This window comes from Procambarus clarkii, chromosome 26 (assembly GCF_040958095.1).
Source record: "Procambarus clarkii isolate CNS0578487 chromosome 26, FALCON_Pclarkii_2.0, whole genome shotgun sequence".
In the NCBI taxonomy this organism is placed as follows: Eukaryota; Metazoa; Arthropoda; class Malacostraca; order Decapoda; family Cambaridae; genus Procambarus; species Procambarus clarkii.
The window spans coordinates 33107381-33128234 of record NC_091175.1 but is presented as its reverse complement, the minus strand read 5'-3'; the positions used below and the strand labels follow the sequence as shown (position 1 = coordinate 33128234).

Below are 20854 nucleotides of genomic sequence, written 5' to 3'. Positions count from 1 at the left end.
TATGTTGGTACATGCAACAACTGAAAGCCTGCAGAAATTTCCCTAATTTCCGAGACACGATTTCTTACATACGGAGTTGGACAGTTGCCATTCTGTACCCATTGTAAGACAGCTTCATTGTCAGACCATATAATGTCATCTTTGATTTTCATGGTAGACGTGAAGATTTTAATGGAGCAACTCTGGCCTTTGAGGTGATTAGATATGATTGATGGGAAGTCACTAAGTAAGCACATGCTCCAAAAGCTCTGACTGACGAGTCTGCGAATACATGTAGTGTTACTTCACCATTTTCCTCGACTGTGTGTCTTGGAAAGATTATCTGTTTGATTAAAGTTTGTTCTTGAGCCATCTTCATCCAAGCCTTTTGTAAATGGAGTGGTAGCAGATCATCCCAACCAACTTTTGTCTTCCAAGCTTCTTCCACCAGTAAACGCTATTTGATTGTTAAAGGGTTTAATAGACCAAGTGGGTCGAATACTTTGCTAACCCGTGAAAGCAAATCCCTTTTTGTAGCAATGCAATAGTTTACTGGTACTGATTTGATTGATATTGTGTCTGAGATTAGGTCCCCATCCCATATCTAACACCTTTCGTGATTCTGGTACGATATATTCAGGGTAATCTCTCACTATTTGATTATTCATTGTTGCAATATTGTGACATGTTGGCACCTTGCAATTCCTTGTTGGCCTCTTGATATATTTGTAACAGTTTAGTTGTACTTTTAACTGTCTCTTGAAAATTATCTGTGTATAGATTCTGACTGATTTCAGCTTTATAGGGACTTGATGATTTTTGTAGATGAATGTCTAGAGTTGCTTGCAGCAGAAATGGACTAGACGTAGTGCCAAAGAGTACAGAGGAGAATCTGTAAGTTACAATAGGACTATTTAGATCTTCTGGGTTCTTTACCCATAGAAACTTAGCAAAGTCTCTATCTTCTTCCTGTAAGCCAACTCTTAGAAAAGCCTTGCTAATCTCTGCTGTGTAAGCATATTTAAGTCTAAACTTCAGCAATATATCATACAATTTCTGAGTTAGACTTGGACCTGTTTGCAAACAGTAATTCAAACTGGTAGCTTGGGATCCAGATTTAGAGCTACAATTAAAAACTAGCCATAAAGGAGTTATTTTAAATTCTCTGATTACTGCCATGTGAGGTAAAAAATGGCCTGTTTGTTTATTGTTGTGCTACAAGACTTCAATGAATTTATTCTGTAGCTGTTGAACAATAATCTCATGGTAGAGTTATAAATGCTCAGGCATTTTCCTCATCTTTGCTAACACTGATTTACATTGACTATAGGCCACATTATAGTTGGTAAGTAGGTTTTATTGTTGAGTTTCCAAGGTAACCCTACCCAATATTGTCCATCATGGTACTGGACAGTTTCTAAGTACTGATTATATGTTCAAACATCATCAGGACTTGGTTGTTCAGGAATTATTCCTATTATTTCAAGTTCCCAATTAATGTACAGATTACAATGTATCTGTACAATTTATGTACAAATTCTAATCTGTCATCAATCATGTGGTGAATGTTCTTTGCCTAGTCAAGCCACAATTACAGTTTCTGTATGGAGTGATTTATCAGGAGTTGAAAGTTCAAGATCTAGTACAGGTCCTGTCCTCCTGCTGATTTGAGTAAATTTATACCCATAGATTCCTCTGATTCCAAAATTAATTGTTGATAGTTGTCGGCTCATATAAGGATTTCGATATCCACTGTGTCATCAGAATCAATCAGAGGATCTGCTAATTGGATTCTGTTTTCTTTTAGGAATTTAGTGGTGGCTGCCAGATCAGTTACTTCTAGGTCAGTAGGAACTTTTTCAACTACTATAGCTTTGACTGTCTTTTGGGATGTACCTAGACAGACATTAGGCTTTACTACCTGATAGGTTTTACCTGAATTGGTGAAAAACCCTGATATGGATGCAGATAATTGATTTGAAGATTTAAGTTTAAATCATCTGCCATCTTGTTACTGATAAAGGTTTTCTGTGAGCCTTGACAAAAAAAGCCTCTTGTTTGAATACAAGTTCCTTGATTGCTTAGTTCCAGCTGTGCAGTAGGTAATGCGGCTGTGGTAATAGTCTTTGTTACTAAGGCATTGACATTACTCAATACTTTACAGAATTGTGCAGCTGTTGAGGTTTTATCATCTTTTGGCTTTGCCTGAGATGCAGGTTGATTAATGCTTGCCTGTGATCTGGATTTAGTGTTGATATCACCATAGAGTGCTGAGTGATGTACACTGTTATAACAATATTGGCAGGTCTGCAATTGAGTGATACATTCACTCGAATCATGATTCTGCAGACAATGAATGCACCTGTTTAGATATTTCAGTTGATTGATTCAACTGGCACGGTCTTCATAAACTGTGCATTGATAAATAGTATGTGCTTCCTGACAGAATAAACATCTCGGGGCACTTGTAATTCCTTTTGTTTTATCTATCTTGGGAGCTTGGTTTCCTACAGTTCTGATAACTGTGGGTGATATAGCAAATGAGCCAACATTACTCTGTTTCCACTTTGCAGATGATGAGTTTTGTTGCTTTGATTTCTGATTGCCAGTTTGGATAATTTAGTTTTTGTCCAAGGATTCACTTTTAGTGATTTTATCTTGTGTTCTAAGTTTTCCTTGGCTCTGTAATCTTTGTACCTAAGCTCGAAGTCCATCAAAGATTTTGTTCACTGATAAGATATTGGTGTTACAATGGGTGCATAGGCTGTCTATGACCTCATTAGGTAGTTTCTTTTGTATGATTAGTACCTGAGGGCTTTGATGTTTGATTCTATAGACAACCAAAATGATTGTAGTGATGGTTATCTTGAGATGATTTCGGGGCTTTAGTGTCTCCGCGGCCCGGTCCTCGACCAGGCCTCCACCCCCAGGAAGCAGCCCGTGACAGCTGACTAACTCCCAGGTACCTATTTACTGCTAGGTAACAGGGGCAAGAGGGTGAAAGAAACTCTGCCCATCGTTTCTCGCCGGCGCCCGGGATCGAACCCGGGACCACAGGATCACGCGTCCAGTGTTCTGTCCGCTCAGCCACCGGCATTCTCATAATTCATTCATATTCATAACTTTTATTTGGAAAGGGGGTAAATCCATTCATTTCTATGAGAGACGGGCAAATGTAGTCTCCTTATCAATTTAGTTATCTTGTAGCAACTGTATGGCACGGTCGTAATTGTTATCTGCTAATGACAGATTTGCGATGACCTGCCTTGCCTCTCCTCCTAACTGGACTTGCAAATATTGAAATTTAGTAGCCTTTTTGAGAGAACCCTTGGAGTTTATTGTAGAATCAAAGGCTCTCCAGAATGCATCCCAATCGTCTTCATCCTTGCCCTCAAAATGTACCTTTGGGAGATCTGCTGTTATATGTGTGATAGTTGTGGTACCCAACTGAATGGATGAGCTCACAATTGGTTGGGTTACTGCTTGTGATACAAGTTTGTTTAAAGGCTCTAATTGATCCTGAATGTTATCTTCATACATTGTTGCTTCAGCAGTGATATCCTAAAGTTCCCTTCTGGTTAGACCTGCATTATTCATTTTTGTTAGATAAATCTCTGCATGACATTTGATTTTTTCATAATTGTCAATATCAGCTTTGACCCTGTTAGTCAGTTATTAAATCAAGAGATGCTAGTCTAGCTAACTTTTTATATTTGTCAACCAGTTGAGTTAGGTGACTTTGTAGACCAATAAGTGTCCTCCTACTTTCTGTTTCAGCTGCTGATTGAAGATTGTTAGCCATTTTCACTTTTCCGAATTTTCCGAGATATTTAATTTTTTATATAAATATGTATTATGTTAATATATTTTGATAAATGAGCTTTCTTGTCTACTTAGGTAATGATCCCAAAGATCTTCCTTTCTTTCCTTCCTGGAATCTGGATGTAGTAAGCAGCCCAATTATCAAAATGTAAGAATTTGGTTATTTTCATCCGAATGCACCAAACCGGTAAATTTTTTAATAAATAATAGTAAATGACACTATTTTTGCAGAATTATTACAAGATATAGTACCCTAGTAGGGGTTTGATAAGATGCTGTAGAATTGTCTACTGATTGTACCTGAAATAGGGTTTGATACAGTTGATTAAAGGATATGTTGTAACGAAATACTCTTATTGTTAAGAAACACTTTCTTAAAGAGTATTTAGTAATGAGCAGCTCTCAAAATCAGTTGATTAATGATATTGCTGGATAATGCACTTAAATGTGTGTATATAATGTTACCACAAGTGAGGTATAATGGTATTTATGAGAAAAGATGCAGTTGTGTCTGTAACAACTGATAAAATTAAGTATTGTGTTTTTTAACACAGAACAGTTACTAGTATGCACTGAATGCTTACTAGGTAAGGAATATGGTGGTCTTAAGCTACTGTAAACAATTGCTCACTTAGATATATAGATATTATAGATATTGGCTGCTAGGCTAGTTTAGGCTAGATTATGTATAAATGATTCCAATGCAAAATAAAGATGTTTCTTATGTATTTGCTATTGAAATATTCGGTAAATGAAGGACCATAATTTTGGTCTGAAGTGTACTGATATAACCATCTTGGTTCAAAGGACCATAAATATGGGAAAATTATCGAGATTGATTAATGGAAACTTCTAGGAACCTGTACTGTACTAAATTGAAAATTACTGTATACAAATTTAATACAACTAAAATCCCTATCTAGGGTAATAAAGCCTAGGTCTTCTTTTCCTAATGACAGACTGTAGGCTGTAAGGGGCAGGTGGGGTTCTTACGGGTGAAAGGAGAAGTTCACTGAAGATCTACAATCCACCTGCAGACAATTCGACACATCAGCTTGAATTGTTAATACAAGGAAAAGATTACATGAACTCAGTTCTATAACTGAACACTGGTTCTGTTTAAATCAAGGATCTAAACATGTACACAGTCCAACCTAGTACCTTAACTACAACAGCCAATATTCACATACTAATAATATATATATATATATATATATATATATATATATATATATATATATATATATCTATATATATATATCTATATATATATATATATATATATATATATATATATATATATATATATATATCTATATATATATATATATATATATATATATATATATATATATATATATATATATATATATATATATATATATATATATATATATATATATATTGGTGTATACTGGCAGCAGGTTTTCTTTCAAACATGTTTCATTGAATATGACCGCATATTCTGTATTTATTATTTTCTGGTTTAGGGCTTCTATCCCTCTAACTATTTTCTTAGCATCAGGGCTTAATTGAAATAGGAGTTCTCCAAAACTCATTTTCGTACTTTTAAGGTGAAGAAAAGAAGTGATTTACTATAGAGTGTATTACACTTATTTGTATAATTTGCACGACGTTTCGAACCTCCATGGTTCATTCTCAAGTGAACAGATCTTACAATACTAGTTGATTTTATACCCGCATTAGGTCAGGTGATAATACAATGAAGGTGAAAACATGGGGGGATACATAAAGGATAAACATAGGGGCTGCAGAAGGCTTATTGGCCCATACGAGGCATCTCCTATCTAAACACAAAGATTAATCCAGTGTAATTGGCCTGTTATGTTGGACATTGTCTTCTGTGTTGGCATCGATATGTTCTTGTCTTGTCCTTACTCTCATGGTGGGTAGAGTAAATAGTTCCGTGATTTGGGTGTTCATGGTAGGTCGCTCTATTCTTATGTGAATTGCCTCAAGAATTTGTAATCTTCTTGAATCTTGGGTTTTGTCTATTATGCAAGTATTCTTGTTCAACATTTCTCTTGTTAGAGTAATGTCATGGGCTTGTCTCATGTGATTCCTGGGTGCACCAGATTGAAGATGGCATGTCAAACGCCTCGTCAGCTTGGTCGACGTCATACCTATGTACTTACATTGAAGGTTACATCCTTCGTGGGGGCAAGTGTACATGTATACAACGCTTGACTGCTGTAGAAGGTTCTCCGTCGGCTTCGGGCTGTTTTTGATAAGGAGTTCGGAAGTCTATATATATATATATATATATATATATATATATATGTATATATATATATATATATATATATATATATATATATATATATATATATATATATATATATATATATATATATATATATATATATATATATATATATATATATATATATATATATATATATATATATATATATATATATATATATATATATATATATATATATATATATATATATATGTCGTACCTAATAGCCAGAACGCACTTCTCAGCCTACTATTCAAGGCCCGATTTGCCTAATAAGCCAAGTTTTCATGAATTAATGTTTTTTCGTCTACCTAACCTACCTAACCTAACCTAACCTAGCTTTTTTTGGCTACCTAACCTAACCTTACCTATAAATATAGGTTAGGTTAGGTTAGGTAGGGTTGGTTAGGTTCGGTCATATATCTACGTTAATTTTAACTCCAATAAAAAAAAATTGACCTCATACATAGAGAAAAGGGTTGCTTTATCATTTCATAAGAAAAAAATTATAGTAAATATATTAATTCAGGAAAACTTGGCTTATTAGGCAAATCGGGCCTTGAATAGTAGGCTGAGAAGTGAGTTCTGGCTACTAGGTACGACATATATATATATATATATATATATATATATATATATATATATATATATATATATATATATATATATATATATATATATATATATATATATATATATATATATATATATATATATAAATATATATATATATATATATATATATATATATATATATATATATATATATATATATATATATATATATATATATATATATATATATATATATATATATATATATATATATATATATATATATATATATATATATATATATATATATATATATATATATATATATATATATATATATATATATATATATATATATGCAAACAAGCCTGAATGGTCCCCAGGACTATATACAACTGAAAACTCACACCCCAGAAGTGACTCGAACCCATACTCCCAGGAGCAACGCAACTGGTATGTACAGGGACGCCTTAATCCGCTTGACCATCACGACCGGACATAAGGAAGTGATAGCCGAGGCTATTTGAACCACTTCCCCGCCGGCACTCGGATGGTAATCTTGGGCATAGCATTTTATCAAATCACCTCATTCTTTGGGGCACACGTGAGGAACACAAATGCAAACAAGCCTGAATGGTCCCCAGGACTATATACAACTGAAAATTCACACCCCAGAAGTGACTCGAACCCATACTCCCAGGAGCAACGCAACTGGTATGTACAGGGACGCCTTAATCCGCTTGACCATCACGACCGGACATAAGGAAGTGATAGCCGAGGCTATTTGAACCACTTCCCCGCCGGCACTCGGATGGTAATCTTGGGCATAGCATTTTATCAAATCACCTCATTCTTTGGGGCACACGTGAGGAACACAAATGCAAACAAGCCTGAATGGTCCCCAGGACTATATACAACTGAAAACTCACACCCCAGAAGTGACTCGAACCCATACTCCCAGGAGCAACGCAACTGGTATGTACAGGGACGCCTTAATCCGCTTGACCATCACGACCGGACATAAGGAAGTGATAGCCGAGGCTATTTGAACCACTTCCCCGCCGGCACTCGGATGGTAATCTTGGGCATAGCATTTTATCAAATCACCTCATTCTTTGGGGCACACGTGAGGAACACAAATGCAAACAAGCCTGAATGGTCCCCAGGACTATATACAACTGAAAACTCACACCCCAGAAGTGACTCGAACATATACTCCCAGGAGCAACGCAACTGGTATGTACAGGGACGCCTTAATCCGCTTGACCATCACGACCGGACATAAGGAAGTGATAGCCGAGGCTATTTGAACCACTTCCCCGCCGGCACTCAGATGGTAATCTTGGGCATAGCATTTTATCAAATCACCTCATTCTTTGGGGCACACGTGAGGAACACTAATGCAAAAAAGCCTGAATGGTCCCCAGGACTATATACAACTGAAAACTCACACCCGAGAAGTGACTCGAACCCATACTCCCAGGAGCAACGCAACTGGTATGTACAGGGACGCCTTAATCCGCTTGACCATCACGACCGGACATAAGGAAGTGATAGCCGAGGCTATTTGAACCACTTCCCCGCCGGCACTCGGATGGTAATCTTGGGCATAGCATTTTATCAAATCACCTCATTCTTTGGGGCACACGTGAGGAACACAAATGCAAACAAGCCTGAATGGTCCCCAGGACTATATACAACTGAAAACTCACACCCCAGAAATGACTCGAACCCATACTCCCAGGAGCAACGCAACTGGTGGACCATTCTGAATGGGGACCATTCAGGCTTGTTTGCATTTGTGTTCCTCACGTGTGCCCCAAAGAATGAGGTGATTTGATAAAATGCTATGCCCAAGATTACCATCCGAGTGCCGGCGGGGAAGTGGTTCAAATACCCTCGGCTATCACTTCCTTATGTCCGGTCGTGATGGTCAAGCGGATTAAGGCGTCCCTGTACATACCAGTTGCGTTGCTCCTGGGAGTATGGGTTCGAGTCACTTCTGGGGTGTGAGTTTTCAGTTGTATATAGTCCTGGGGACCATTCAGGCTTGTTTGCATTTGTTTTCCTCACGTGTGCCCCAAAGAATGAGGTGATTTGATAAAATGCTATGCCCAAGATTTCCATCCGAGTGCCGGCGGGGAAGTGGTTCAAATAGCCTCGGCTATCACTTCCTTATGTCCGGTCGTGATGGTCAAGCGGATTAAGGCGCCCCTGTACATACCAGTTGCGTTGCTCCTGGGAGTATGGGTTCGAGTCACTTCTGGGGTGTGAGTTTTCAGTTGTATATAGTCCTGGGGACCATTCAGGCTTGTTTGCATTTGTGTTCCTCACGTGTGCCCCAAAGAATGAGGTGATTTGATAAAATGCTATGCCCAAGATTACCATCCGAGTGCCGGCGGGGAAGTGGTTCAAATAGCCTCGGCTATCACTTCCTTATGTCCGGTCGTGATGGTCAAGCGGATTAAGGCGTCCCTGTACATACCAGTTGCGTTGCTCCTGGGAGTATGGGTTCGAGTCACTTCTGGGGTGTGAGTTTTCAGTTGTATATAGTCCTGCGGACCATTCAGGCTTGTTTGCATTTGTGTTCCTCACGTGTGCCCCAAAGAATGAGGTGATTTGATAAAATGCTATGCCCAAGATTACCATCCGAGTGCCGGCGGGGAAGTGGTTCAAATACCCTCGGCTATCACTTCCTTATGTCCGGTCGTGATGGTCAAGCGGATTAAGGCGTCCCTGTACATACCAGTTGCGTTGCTCCTGGGAGTATGGGTTCGAGTCACTTCTGGGGTGTGAGTTTTCAGTTGTATATAGTCCTGGGGACCATTCAGGCTTGTTTGCATTTGTGTTCCTCACGTGTGCCCCAAAGAATGAGGTGATTTGATAAAATGCTATGCCCAAGATTACCATCCGAGTGCCGGCGGGGAAGTGGTTCAAATAGCTTCGGCTATCACTTCCTTATGTCCGGTCGTGATGGTCAAGCGGATTAAGGCGTCCCTGTACATACCAGTTGCGTTGCTCCTGGGAGTATGGGTTCGAGTCACTTCTGGGGTGTGAGTTTTCAGTTATATATATATATATATATATATATATATATATATATATATATATATATATATATATTAGTATATTTTGGTAGCAGTCTTTCCTGTAGACATATATTATTAAATATAACCGAAAAAGTAAGATTAATAATTCTAACACGAATTTTCTCAATCTTTCATACATTTCTTTTCACTGTTGGAGGTAATTCAAAAATCAATTCTCCAAAATTCATTTTTATTTCTAGTCTGACGCGACATTTGAGCGCGTTTCGTAAAACTTATTACATTTTCAAAGACTTTACAAATACACAACTGAATAGAACTTACATATCTCCGATTTGTTTATATCTACATTTGAGTGAGGTGGATGGGGTGAGGTGGTATTTAATAGGGTATTAATTTCATCAACACAAGACAGAACACGAAACAATGGGTATTGAAATGGAAGTGTTTGTAGAAAGCCTATTGGTCCATATTTCTTGATGCTTCTATATTGGAGCGGAGTCTTGAGGTGGGTAGAATATAGTTGTGCATTAATTGGCTGTTGATTGCTGGTGTTGCTTCTTAAATGTGCAGTGCCTCGCAAACGTCAAGCCGTCTGCTATCGCTGTATCTATCGATGATTTCTGTGTTGTTTACTAGGATTTCTCTGGCGATGGTTTGGTTGTGGGAAGAGATTATATGTTCCTTAATGGAGCCCTGTTGCTTATGCATCGTTAAACGCCTAGAAAGAGATGTTGTTGTCTTTTCTATATACTGGGTTTTTTGAAGCTTACAGTCCCCAAGTGGGCATTTGAAGGCATAGACGACGTTGGTCTCTTTTAAAGCGTTCTGCTTTGTGTCTGGAGAGTTTCTCATGAGTAGGCTGGCCGTTTTTCTGGTTTTATAGTAAATCGTCAGTTGTATCCTCTGATTTTTGTCTGTAGGGATAACGTTCCTATTAACAATATCTTTCAGGACCCTTTCCTCCGTTTTATGAGCTGTGGAAAAGAAGTTCCTGTAAAATAGTCTAATAGGGGGTATAGGTGTTGTGTTAGTTGTCTCTTCAGAGGTTGCATGGCGTTTCACTTTCCTTCTTATGATGTCTTCGACGAAACCATTGGAGAAGCCGTTGTTGACTAGGACCTGCTTTACCCTACAGAGTTCTTCGTCGACTTGCTTCCATTCTGAGCTGTGGCTGAGAGCACGGTCGACATATGCGTTAACAACACTCCTCTTGTACCTGTCTGGGCAGTCGCTGTTGGCATGTAGGCACATTCCTATGTTCGTTTCCTTAGTGTAGACTGCAGTGTGGAAACCTCCGCTCTTTTCTATGACTGTTACATCTAGAAAGGGCAGCTTCCCATCCTTTTCCATCTCGTAAGTGAAAAGCAGCACGGAACTCTGCTCAAATGCCTCCTTCAGCTCCTGCAGATGTCTGACATCAGGTACCTGTGTAAAAATGTCGTCAACATACCTGCAGTATATTGCCGGTTTCAAGTTCATGTCGACTAAGACTTTTTGCTCGATGGTACCCATGTAGAAGTTTGCAAACAGGACACCTAGGGGAGAACCCATGGCGACCCCATCTACTTGCTTATACATGTGCCCATCCGGGCTCAAGAAGGGTGCCTCTTTAGTACAAGCTTGGAGTAGTTTCCTCAGAATATTTTCTGGTATGTCAAGAGGAGTACAGGCTGGATCACGATACACTCTGTCGGCTATCATCCCGATTGTCTCGTCCACAGGTACGTTGGTAAACAGCGATTCTACGTCCAACGAGGCTTTTATCCCTGTGGCCCGTGTGCCCCGCAGTAAGTCAACAAATTCCTTTGGAGACTTCAGGCTGAAGGCGCAAGGAACATAAGGAGTCAGCAGGCCGTTGAGTTGCTTCGCCAGTCTGTACGTGGGTGTGCGTATCTGGCTAATGATTGGCCGAAGTGGGTTTCCAGGCTTGTGTGTCTTGACATTTCCATACGCATATCCAGGTTTATATTCCCCAATGATCTTTGGCAGGTGGAGTCCGGATTTCTTGGCGTTCACAGTTTCGATCAGTTTGTTGACCTTTGCTTTTAATTCGGTTGTAGTGTCCTTCGTTACCCTTTGGAACTTAGTTTGGTCAGAGAGTATGATGTTCATTTTCGCCAGATATTCGTCTTTTTTAAGAATGACATATATTGGCGACTTGTCACCTCTCCTGACAACTATCTCCTTGTTCTCACGAAGGCTTTTAGCTGCCGCTTTGAGCTCGGGGGACAGTATGGTGCTTCTGTAATTGCCTCGATTCTTTCCTCCTTCTGCAATAAGTTCTGCTTGTAAGGTATCTTTGGTAGTGACCTTCTTTTGTGTCTCGAGGTCGAATATGTCGTCCAACAGAATTTCCAACTCTACTTTCCGGGCCATCTCACTCGGTCAGGACATAACGTGACAGTTTATGCCCAGATTTAGGAGAGTGACTTGGTCCTCAGTGAGGTTAATTCCTGCAAGGTTCAGGAAGCCATCTCTTGGTCGTGGAATTGCCATAGGTCCTCCATGTAATGTTGTTAGTTTCTTGATAATCCTTGTTTCAGTGCTGAGGTGATGTCGGTCTGTGAGGATGTCGAGGTGTTGTTCAATGCGGGTACGGATACTTTCGTCGATGTTGCTATTTCTCCACTCGTTTGTAGCATGAAGTAGTTGCGTTTTGTTGTCTTTGATTTCATTCTCTGCCTTGTATATCTGATCACGAATCAGATCCTGGCGCTTTAAAAGAGACCATCGTCGTCTATGCCTTCAAATGCCCACTTGGGGACTGTAAGCTCCAAAAAACCCAGTATATAGGCAAGACAACAACATCTCTTTCTAGGCGTTTAACGATGCATAAGCAACAGGGCTCCATTAAGGAACATATAATCTCTTCCCACAACCAAACCATCGCCAGAGAAATCCTAGTAAACAACACAGAAATCATCGATAGATACAGCGATAGCAGACGGCTTGACGTTTGCGAGGCACTGCACATTAAGAAGTCAACACCAGCAATCAACAGCCAATTAATGCACAACTATATTCTACCCACCTCAAGACTAAGCTCTAATATAGAAGCATCAAGAAATATGGACCAATAGGCTTTCTACAATCACTTCCATTTCAATACCCATTGTTTTGTGTTCTGTCTTGTGTTGATGAAATTAATACCCTATTAAATACCACCTCACCCCATCCACCTCACTCAAATGTAGATATAAACAAATCGGAGATATGTAAGTTCTATTCAGTTGTGTATGTGTAAAGTCTTTGAAAATGTAATAAGTTTTACGAAACGCGCTCAAGTGTCGCGTCAGACTAGAAATAATAATGAATTTTGGAGAATTGATTTTTGAATTACCTCCAACAGTGAAAAGAAATGTACGAAAAATTGAGAAAATTTGTGTTAGAATTATTTTTCTTACTTTTTCGGTCATATTTAATAATATATATATATATATATATATATATATATATATATATATATATATATATATATATATATATATATATATATATATATATATATATGTATATATATATATATATATATATATATATATATTAGTATATTTTGGTAGCAGTCTTTCCTGTAGACATATATTATTAAATATGACCGAAAAAGTAAGATTAATAATTCTAACACGAATTTTCTCAATCTTTCGTACATTACGCTTCACTGTTGGAGGTAAATCAAAAATCACTTCTCCAAAATTCATTTTTATTTCTAGTCTGACGCGACACGGGCGCGTTTCGTAAAACTTATTACATTTTCAAAGACTTCACAAATACACAACTGATTAGAACTTGCGTTTCCCTGATTTTATATCTACATTTGAGTGAGGTGGGAAGGGTGATGTGGCATTACATTTGAGTGAGGTGGGAAGGGTGATGTGGCATTAACACAAGACAGAACACTAGGGGATATTAATAGGGTATTAAAAGTATCAACACAAGACAGAACAGAAACAATGGGTATTGAATAGAAGTGTTTGTAGAAAGCCTATTGGTCCATATTTCTTGATGCTTCTATATTGGAGCGGAGTCTTGAGGTGGGTAGAATATAGTTGTGAATATAGTTACTTATAGTATAGTAATACACAACTATATTCTACCCACCTCAAGACTCCGCTCCAATATAGAAGCATCAAGAAATATGGACCAATAGGCTTTCTACAAACACTTCTATTCAATACCCATTGTTTCTGTTCTGTCTTGTGTTGATACTTTTAATACCCTATTAATATCCCCTAGTGTTCTGTCTTGTGTTAATGCCACATCACCCTTCCCACCTCACTCAAATGTAATGCCACATCACCCTTCCCACCTCACTCAAATGTAGATATAAAATCAGGGAAACGCAAGTTCTAATCAGTTGTGTATTTGTGAAGTCTTTGAAAATGTAATAAGTTTTACGAAACGCGCCCGTGTCGCGTCAGACTAGAAATAAAAATGAATTTTGGAGAAGTGATTTTTGATTTACCTCCAACAGTGAAGCGTAATGTACGAAAGATTGAGAAAATTCGTGTTAGAATTATTAATCTTACTTTTTCGGTCATATTTAATAATATATATATATATATATATATATATATATATATATATATGTATATATATATATATATATATATATATATATATATATATATATATATATATATATATATGTATATATATATATATATATATATGTCGTACCTAGTAGCCAGAATGCACTTCTCAGCCTACTATTCAAGGCCCGATTTGCCTAATAAGCCAAGTTTTCCTGAATTAATATATTTTCTCTAATTTTTTTCTTATGAAATGATAAAGCTACCCATTTCATTATGTATGAGGTCAATTTTTTTTTATTGGAGTTAAAATTAACGTAGATATATGACCGAACCTAACTATCCCTACCTAACCTAACCTAACCTATCTTTATAGGTTAGGTTAGGTTAGGTGGCCGAAAAAGTTAGGTTAGGTTAGGTTAGGTAGGTTAGGTAGTCGAAAAACAATTAATTCATGAAAACTTGGCTTATTAGGCAAATCGGGCCTTGAATAGTAGGCAGAGAAGTGCGTTCTGGCTACTAGGTACGACATATATATATATATATATATATATATATATATATATATATATATATATATATATATATATATATATATATATATATATATATATTTATATATATATATATAAATATATATATATATATATATATATATATATATATATATATATATATATATATATATATATATATATTTATATATATATATGTCGTACCTAATAGCCAGAACGCACTTCTCAGCCTACTATGCAAGGCCCGATTTGCCTAATAAGCCAAGTTTTCTTGAAATAATTGTTTTTCGACTACCTAACCTACCTAACCTAACCTAACCTAACTTTTTCGGCTACCTAACCCAACCTAACCTATAAAGATAGGTTAGGTTAGGTTAGGTAGGGTTGGTTAGGTTCGGTCATATATCTACGTTAATTTTAACTCCAATAAAAAAAAATTGACCTCATACATAATGAAATGGGCAGCTTTATCATTTCATAATAAAAAAATTAGAGAAAATATATTAATTCATGAAAACTTGGCTTATTAGGCAAATCGGGCCTTGCATAGTAGGCCGATTACGACGTTCTGGCTACTAGGTACGACATATATATATATATGTATATATATATATGTATATATATATATGTCGTACCTAGTAGCCAGAACGCACTTCTCAGCCTAATATGCAAGGCCCGATTTGCCTAATAAGCCAAGTTTTCCTGAATTATTAAATTTTCTCTATTTTTTTTCTTATGAAATGATAAAGCTACCCATTTCATTGTGTATGAAGAACATTTTTTTTTTATTGGAGTTAAAATTAACGTAGATATATGACCGAACCTAACCAACCCTTCCTAACCTAACCTAACCTATCTTTATAGGTTAGGTTAGGTTAGGTAGCCGAAAAAGTTAGGTTAGGTTAGGTTAGGTAGGTTAGGTAGTCGAAAAACAATTAATTCATGAAAACTTGGCTTATTAGGCAAATCGGGCCTTGAATAGTAGGCTGAGAAGTGAGTTCTGGCTACTAGGTACGACATATATATATATATATATATATATATATATTTTAAAAATATATATATATAATATATATATATATATATGTCGTACCTAGTAGCCAGAACGCACTTCTCAGCCTACAATGCAAGGCCCGATTTGCCTAATAAGCCAAGTTTTCATGAATTAATTGTTTTTCGACTACCTAACCTACCTAACCTAACCTAACCTAACTTTTTCGGCTACCTAACCTAACCTAACCTATAAAGATAGGTTAGGTTAGGTTAGGTAGGGTTGGTTAGGTTCGGTCATATATCTACGTTAATTTTAACTCCAATAAAGAAAAATTGACCTCATACATAATGAAAAGGGTAGATTTATCATTTCATAAGAAAAAAATTAGAGAAAATATATTAATTCAGGAAAACTTGGCTTATTAGGCAAATCGGGCCATGAATAGTAGGCCAAAAAGTGCGTTCTGGCTACTAGGTACGACATATATATATATATATATATATATATATATATATATATATATATATATATATGTATATATATATATATATATATATATATATATATATATATATATGTATATATATATATATATATATATATATATATATATATATGTATATATATATATATATATATATATATATATATATATATATATATATATATATATATATATGTATATATATATATATATATATATATATATATGTCGTACCTAGTAGCCAGAACGCACTTCTCAGCCTACAATTCAGGGCCCGATTTGCCTAATAAGCCAAGTTTTCCTGAATTAATATATTTTCTCAAATTTTTTTCTTATGAAATGATAAAGCTACCCATTTCATTATGTATGAGGTCAATTTTTTTTTATTGGAGTTAAAATTAACGTAGATATATGACCGAACCTAACCAACGCTACCTAACCTAACCTAACCTATCTTTATGGGTTAGGTTAGGTTAAGTAGCCGAAAAAGCTAGGTTAGGTTAGGTTAGGTAGGTTAGGTAGTCGAAAAACAATTAATTCATGAAAACTTGGCTTATTAGGCAAATCGGGCCTTGCATAGTAGGCTGAGAAGTGCGTTCTGGCTACTAGGTACGACATATATATATATATATATATATATATATATATATATATATATATATATATATATGTCGTACCTAGTAGCCAGAACGCACTTCTTGTGTTAATGCCACATCATCCTTCCCACCTCACTCAAATGTAATGCCACATCACCCTTCCCACCTCACTCAAATGTAGATATAAAATCAGGGAAACGCAAGTTCTAATCAGTTGTGTATTTGTGAAGTCTTTGAAAATGTAATAAGTTTTACGAAACGCGCCCGTGTCGCGTCAGACTAGAAATAAAAATGAATTTTGGAGAGGTGATTTTTTATTTACCTCCAACAGTGAAGCATAATGTACGAAAGATTGAGAAAATTCGTGTTAGAATTATTAATCTTACTTTTTCGGTCATATTTAATAATATATGTCTACAGGAAAGACTGCTACCAAAATATACTAATATATGTGTATATATATATATATATATATATATATATATATATACACTCCTTGATGTGTAGTGCCTCGCAATATATATATATATATATATATATATATATATATATATATATATATATATATATACACTCCTTGATGTGTAGTGCCTCGCAAACGTCAAGCCGCCTGCTATCGCTGTATCTATCGATGATTTCTGTGTTGTTTACTAGGATTTCTCTGGCGATGGTTTGGTTGTGGGAAGAGATTATATGTTCCTTAATGGAACATATAAAAGAGACTTAAACGTCGTCTATGGGCTTTAAAAGAGACTAACGTCGTCTATGCCTTCAAATGCCCTCTTGGGGACTGTAAGCTCCAAAAAACCCAGTATATAGGCAAGACAACAACATCTCTTTCTAGGCGTTTAACGATGCATAAGCAACAGGGCTCCATTAAGGAACATATAATCTCTTCCCACAACCAAACCATCGCCAGAGAAATCCTAGTAAACAACAGAGAAATCATCGATAGATACAGCGATAGCAGGCGGCTTGACGTTTGCGAGGCACTACACATCAAGGAGTCAACACCAGCAATCAACAGCCAATTAATGCACAACTATATTCTACCCACCTCAAGACTCCGCTCCAATATAGAAGCATCAAGAAATATGGACCAATAGGCTTTCTACAGACACTTCTATTCAATACCCATTGTTTCGTGTTCTGTCTTGTGTTGATGAAATTAATTCCCTATTAATGCCACCTCTTGTTCTGTCTTGTGTTGATGAAATTAATACCCTATTAATGCCACCTCACCCCATCCACCTCACTAAAATGTAGATATAAAATCGGAGATGCGTAAGTTCTATTCAGTTGTGTATTTGTAAACTAAAGTCTTTGAAAATGTAATAAGTTTTACGAAACGCGCTCGTGTCGCGTCAGACTAGAAATAAAAATGAATATTGGAGAATTGATTTTTGATTTACCTCCAACAGTGAAAAGAAATGTACGAAAGATTGAGAAAATTCGTGTTAGAATTATTAATCTTACTTTTTCGGTCATATTTAATAATATATGTCTACAGGAAAGACTGCTACCAAAATATACTAATATATATATATATATATATATATATATATATATATATATATATATATATATATATATATATATATATATATATATATATATATATACATATATATATATATACATATATATATACATACATATATATATATATATATATATATATATATATATATATATATATATATATATATATATATATACATATATATATATATATATATATATATATATATATATATATATATATATATATATATATGTCGTACCTAGTAGCCAGAACGCACTTCTCAGCCTACTATGCAAGGCCCGATTTGCCTAATAAGCCAAGTTTTCATGTATTAATATATTTTCTCAATTTTTTTTCTTATGAAATGATAAAGCTACCCATTTCATTATGTATGAGGTGAATTTTTTTTTATTGGAGTTAAAATTAGCGTAGATATATGACCGAACCTAACCTACCATACCTAACCTAACCTAACCTATCTTTATAGGTTAGGTTGGGTTAGGTAGCGGAAAAAGTTAGGTTAGGTTAGGTTAGGTAGGTTAGGTAGTCGAAAAAACATTAATTCATGAAAACTTGGCTTATTAGGCAAATCGGGCCTTGCATAGTAGGCCAAGAAGTGAGTTCTGGCTATTAGGTACGACATATATATATATATATATATATATATATATATATATATATATATATATATATATATATATATATATATATATATATATATATATAACTGAAAATTCACACCCCAGAAGTATCTCCAACCCATACTGCCAGGAGCACTCTGCATCTGGCGTACAAGACACCTTAACCACTCGACCAACAAGACCGGACAAAAGAGGATGGTAGCCGAGGCTAATTCCCTATTACCTTTCCGGCACTCTGATGGCAATCTTGGGCATGGTATTTTATCAAATCAACTCATTCCTGAACGGTCTCCAGGCACATACGCAACTGAAAACTCATACCCCAGAAGTGACTCGAACCCATACTGCCAGGAGCACTCTGCATCTGGCGTACAGGACACCTTAACCACTCGATCAACACGACTGGACAAAAGAGGATTGTAGCCGAGGCTAATTCTCCATCCCCCCGCCGGGAATTAGCCTCGGCTAATTATATATATATATTTATATATATATATATATATATATATATATATATATATATATATATATATATATATATATATATATATATATATATATATATATATATATATATATATATATATATATATATATATATATATATATATATTATTAAATATGACCGAAAAAGTAAGATTAATAATTCTAACACGAATTTTCTCAATCTTTCGTACATTACGCTTCACTGTTGGAGGTAAATCAAAAATCACTTCTCCAAAATTCATTTTTATTTCTAGTCTGACGCGACACGGGCGCGTTTAGTAAAACTTATTACATTTTCAAAGACTTCACAAATACACAACTGATTAGAACTTGCGTTTCCCTGATTTTATATCTACATTTGAGTGAGGTGGGAAGGGTGATGTGGCATTACATTTGAGTGAGGTGGGAAGGGTGATGTGGCATTAACACAAGACAGAACACTAGGGGATATTAATAGGGTATTAAAAGTATCAACACAAGACAGAACAGAAACAATGGGTATTGAATAGAAGTGTTTGTAGAAAGCCTATTGGTCCATATTTCTTGATGCTTCTATATTGGAGCGGAGTCTTGAGGTGGGTAGAATATAGTTGTACAATAATTGGCTGTTGATTGCTGGTGTTGACTTCTTGATGTGTAGTGCCTCGCAAACGTCAAGCCGCCTGCTATCGCTGTATCTATCGATGATTTCTGTGTTGTTTACTAGGATTTCTCTGGCGATGGTTTGGTTATGGGAAGATATTATATGTTCCTTAATGGAGCCCTGTTGCTTATGCATCGTTAAACGCCTAGAAAGAGATGTTGTTGTCTTGCCTATATACTGGGTTTTTTGGAGCTTACAGTCCCACAGTATATAGGCAGTATATAGGCAAGACAACAACATCTCTTTCTAGGCGTTTAACGATGCATAAGCAACAGGGCTCCATTAAGGAACATATAATATCTTCCCATAACCAAACCATCGCCAGAGAAATCCTAGTAAACAACACAGAAATCATCGATAGATACAGCGATAGCAGGCGGCTTGACGTTTGCGAGGCACTACACATCAAGAAGTCAACACCAGCAATCAACAGCCAATTATTGCACAACTATATTCTACCCACCTCAAGACTCCGCTCCAATATAGAAGCATCAAGAAATATGGACCAATAGGCTTTCTACAAACACTTCTATTCAATACGTATTGTTTCTGTTCTGTCTTGTGTTGATACTTTTAATACCCTATTAATATCCCCTAGTGTTCTGTCTTGTGTTAATGCCACATCACCCTTCCCACCTCACTCAAATGTAATGCCACATCACCCTTCCCACCTCACTCAAATGTAGATATAAAATCAGGGAAACGCAAGTTCTAATCAGTTGTGTATTTGTGAAGTCTTTGAAAATGTAATAAGTTTTACGAAACGCGC

At 36.1% G+C, this 20854-nt stretch overlaps 1 protein-coding gene across 1 annotated transcript in view; it reads right to left on the bottom strand.

The window, feature by feature from the left end:
- Positions 1-639: 639 nt before the first annotated feature.
- The window catches only part of LOC138368913 (uncharacterized), a 26676-nt gene continuing 6461 nt past the window's right edge, over positions 640-20854 (bottom strand). Inside the window, exon 2 of the mRNA XM_069331633.1 lies at positions 640-1052. Coding sequence (XP_069187734.1) covers positions 640-1052 — 413 coding nt within the window. The remainder of the gene's footprint in view (positions 1053-20854) is intronic.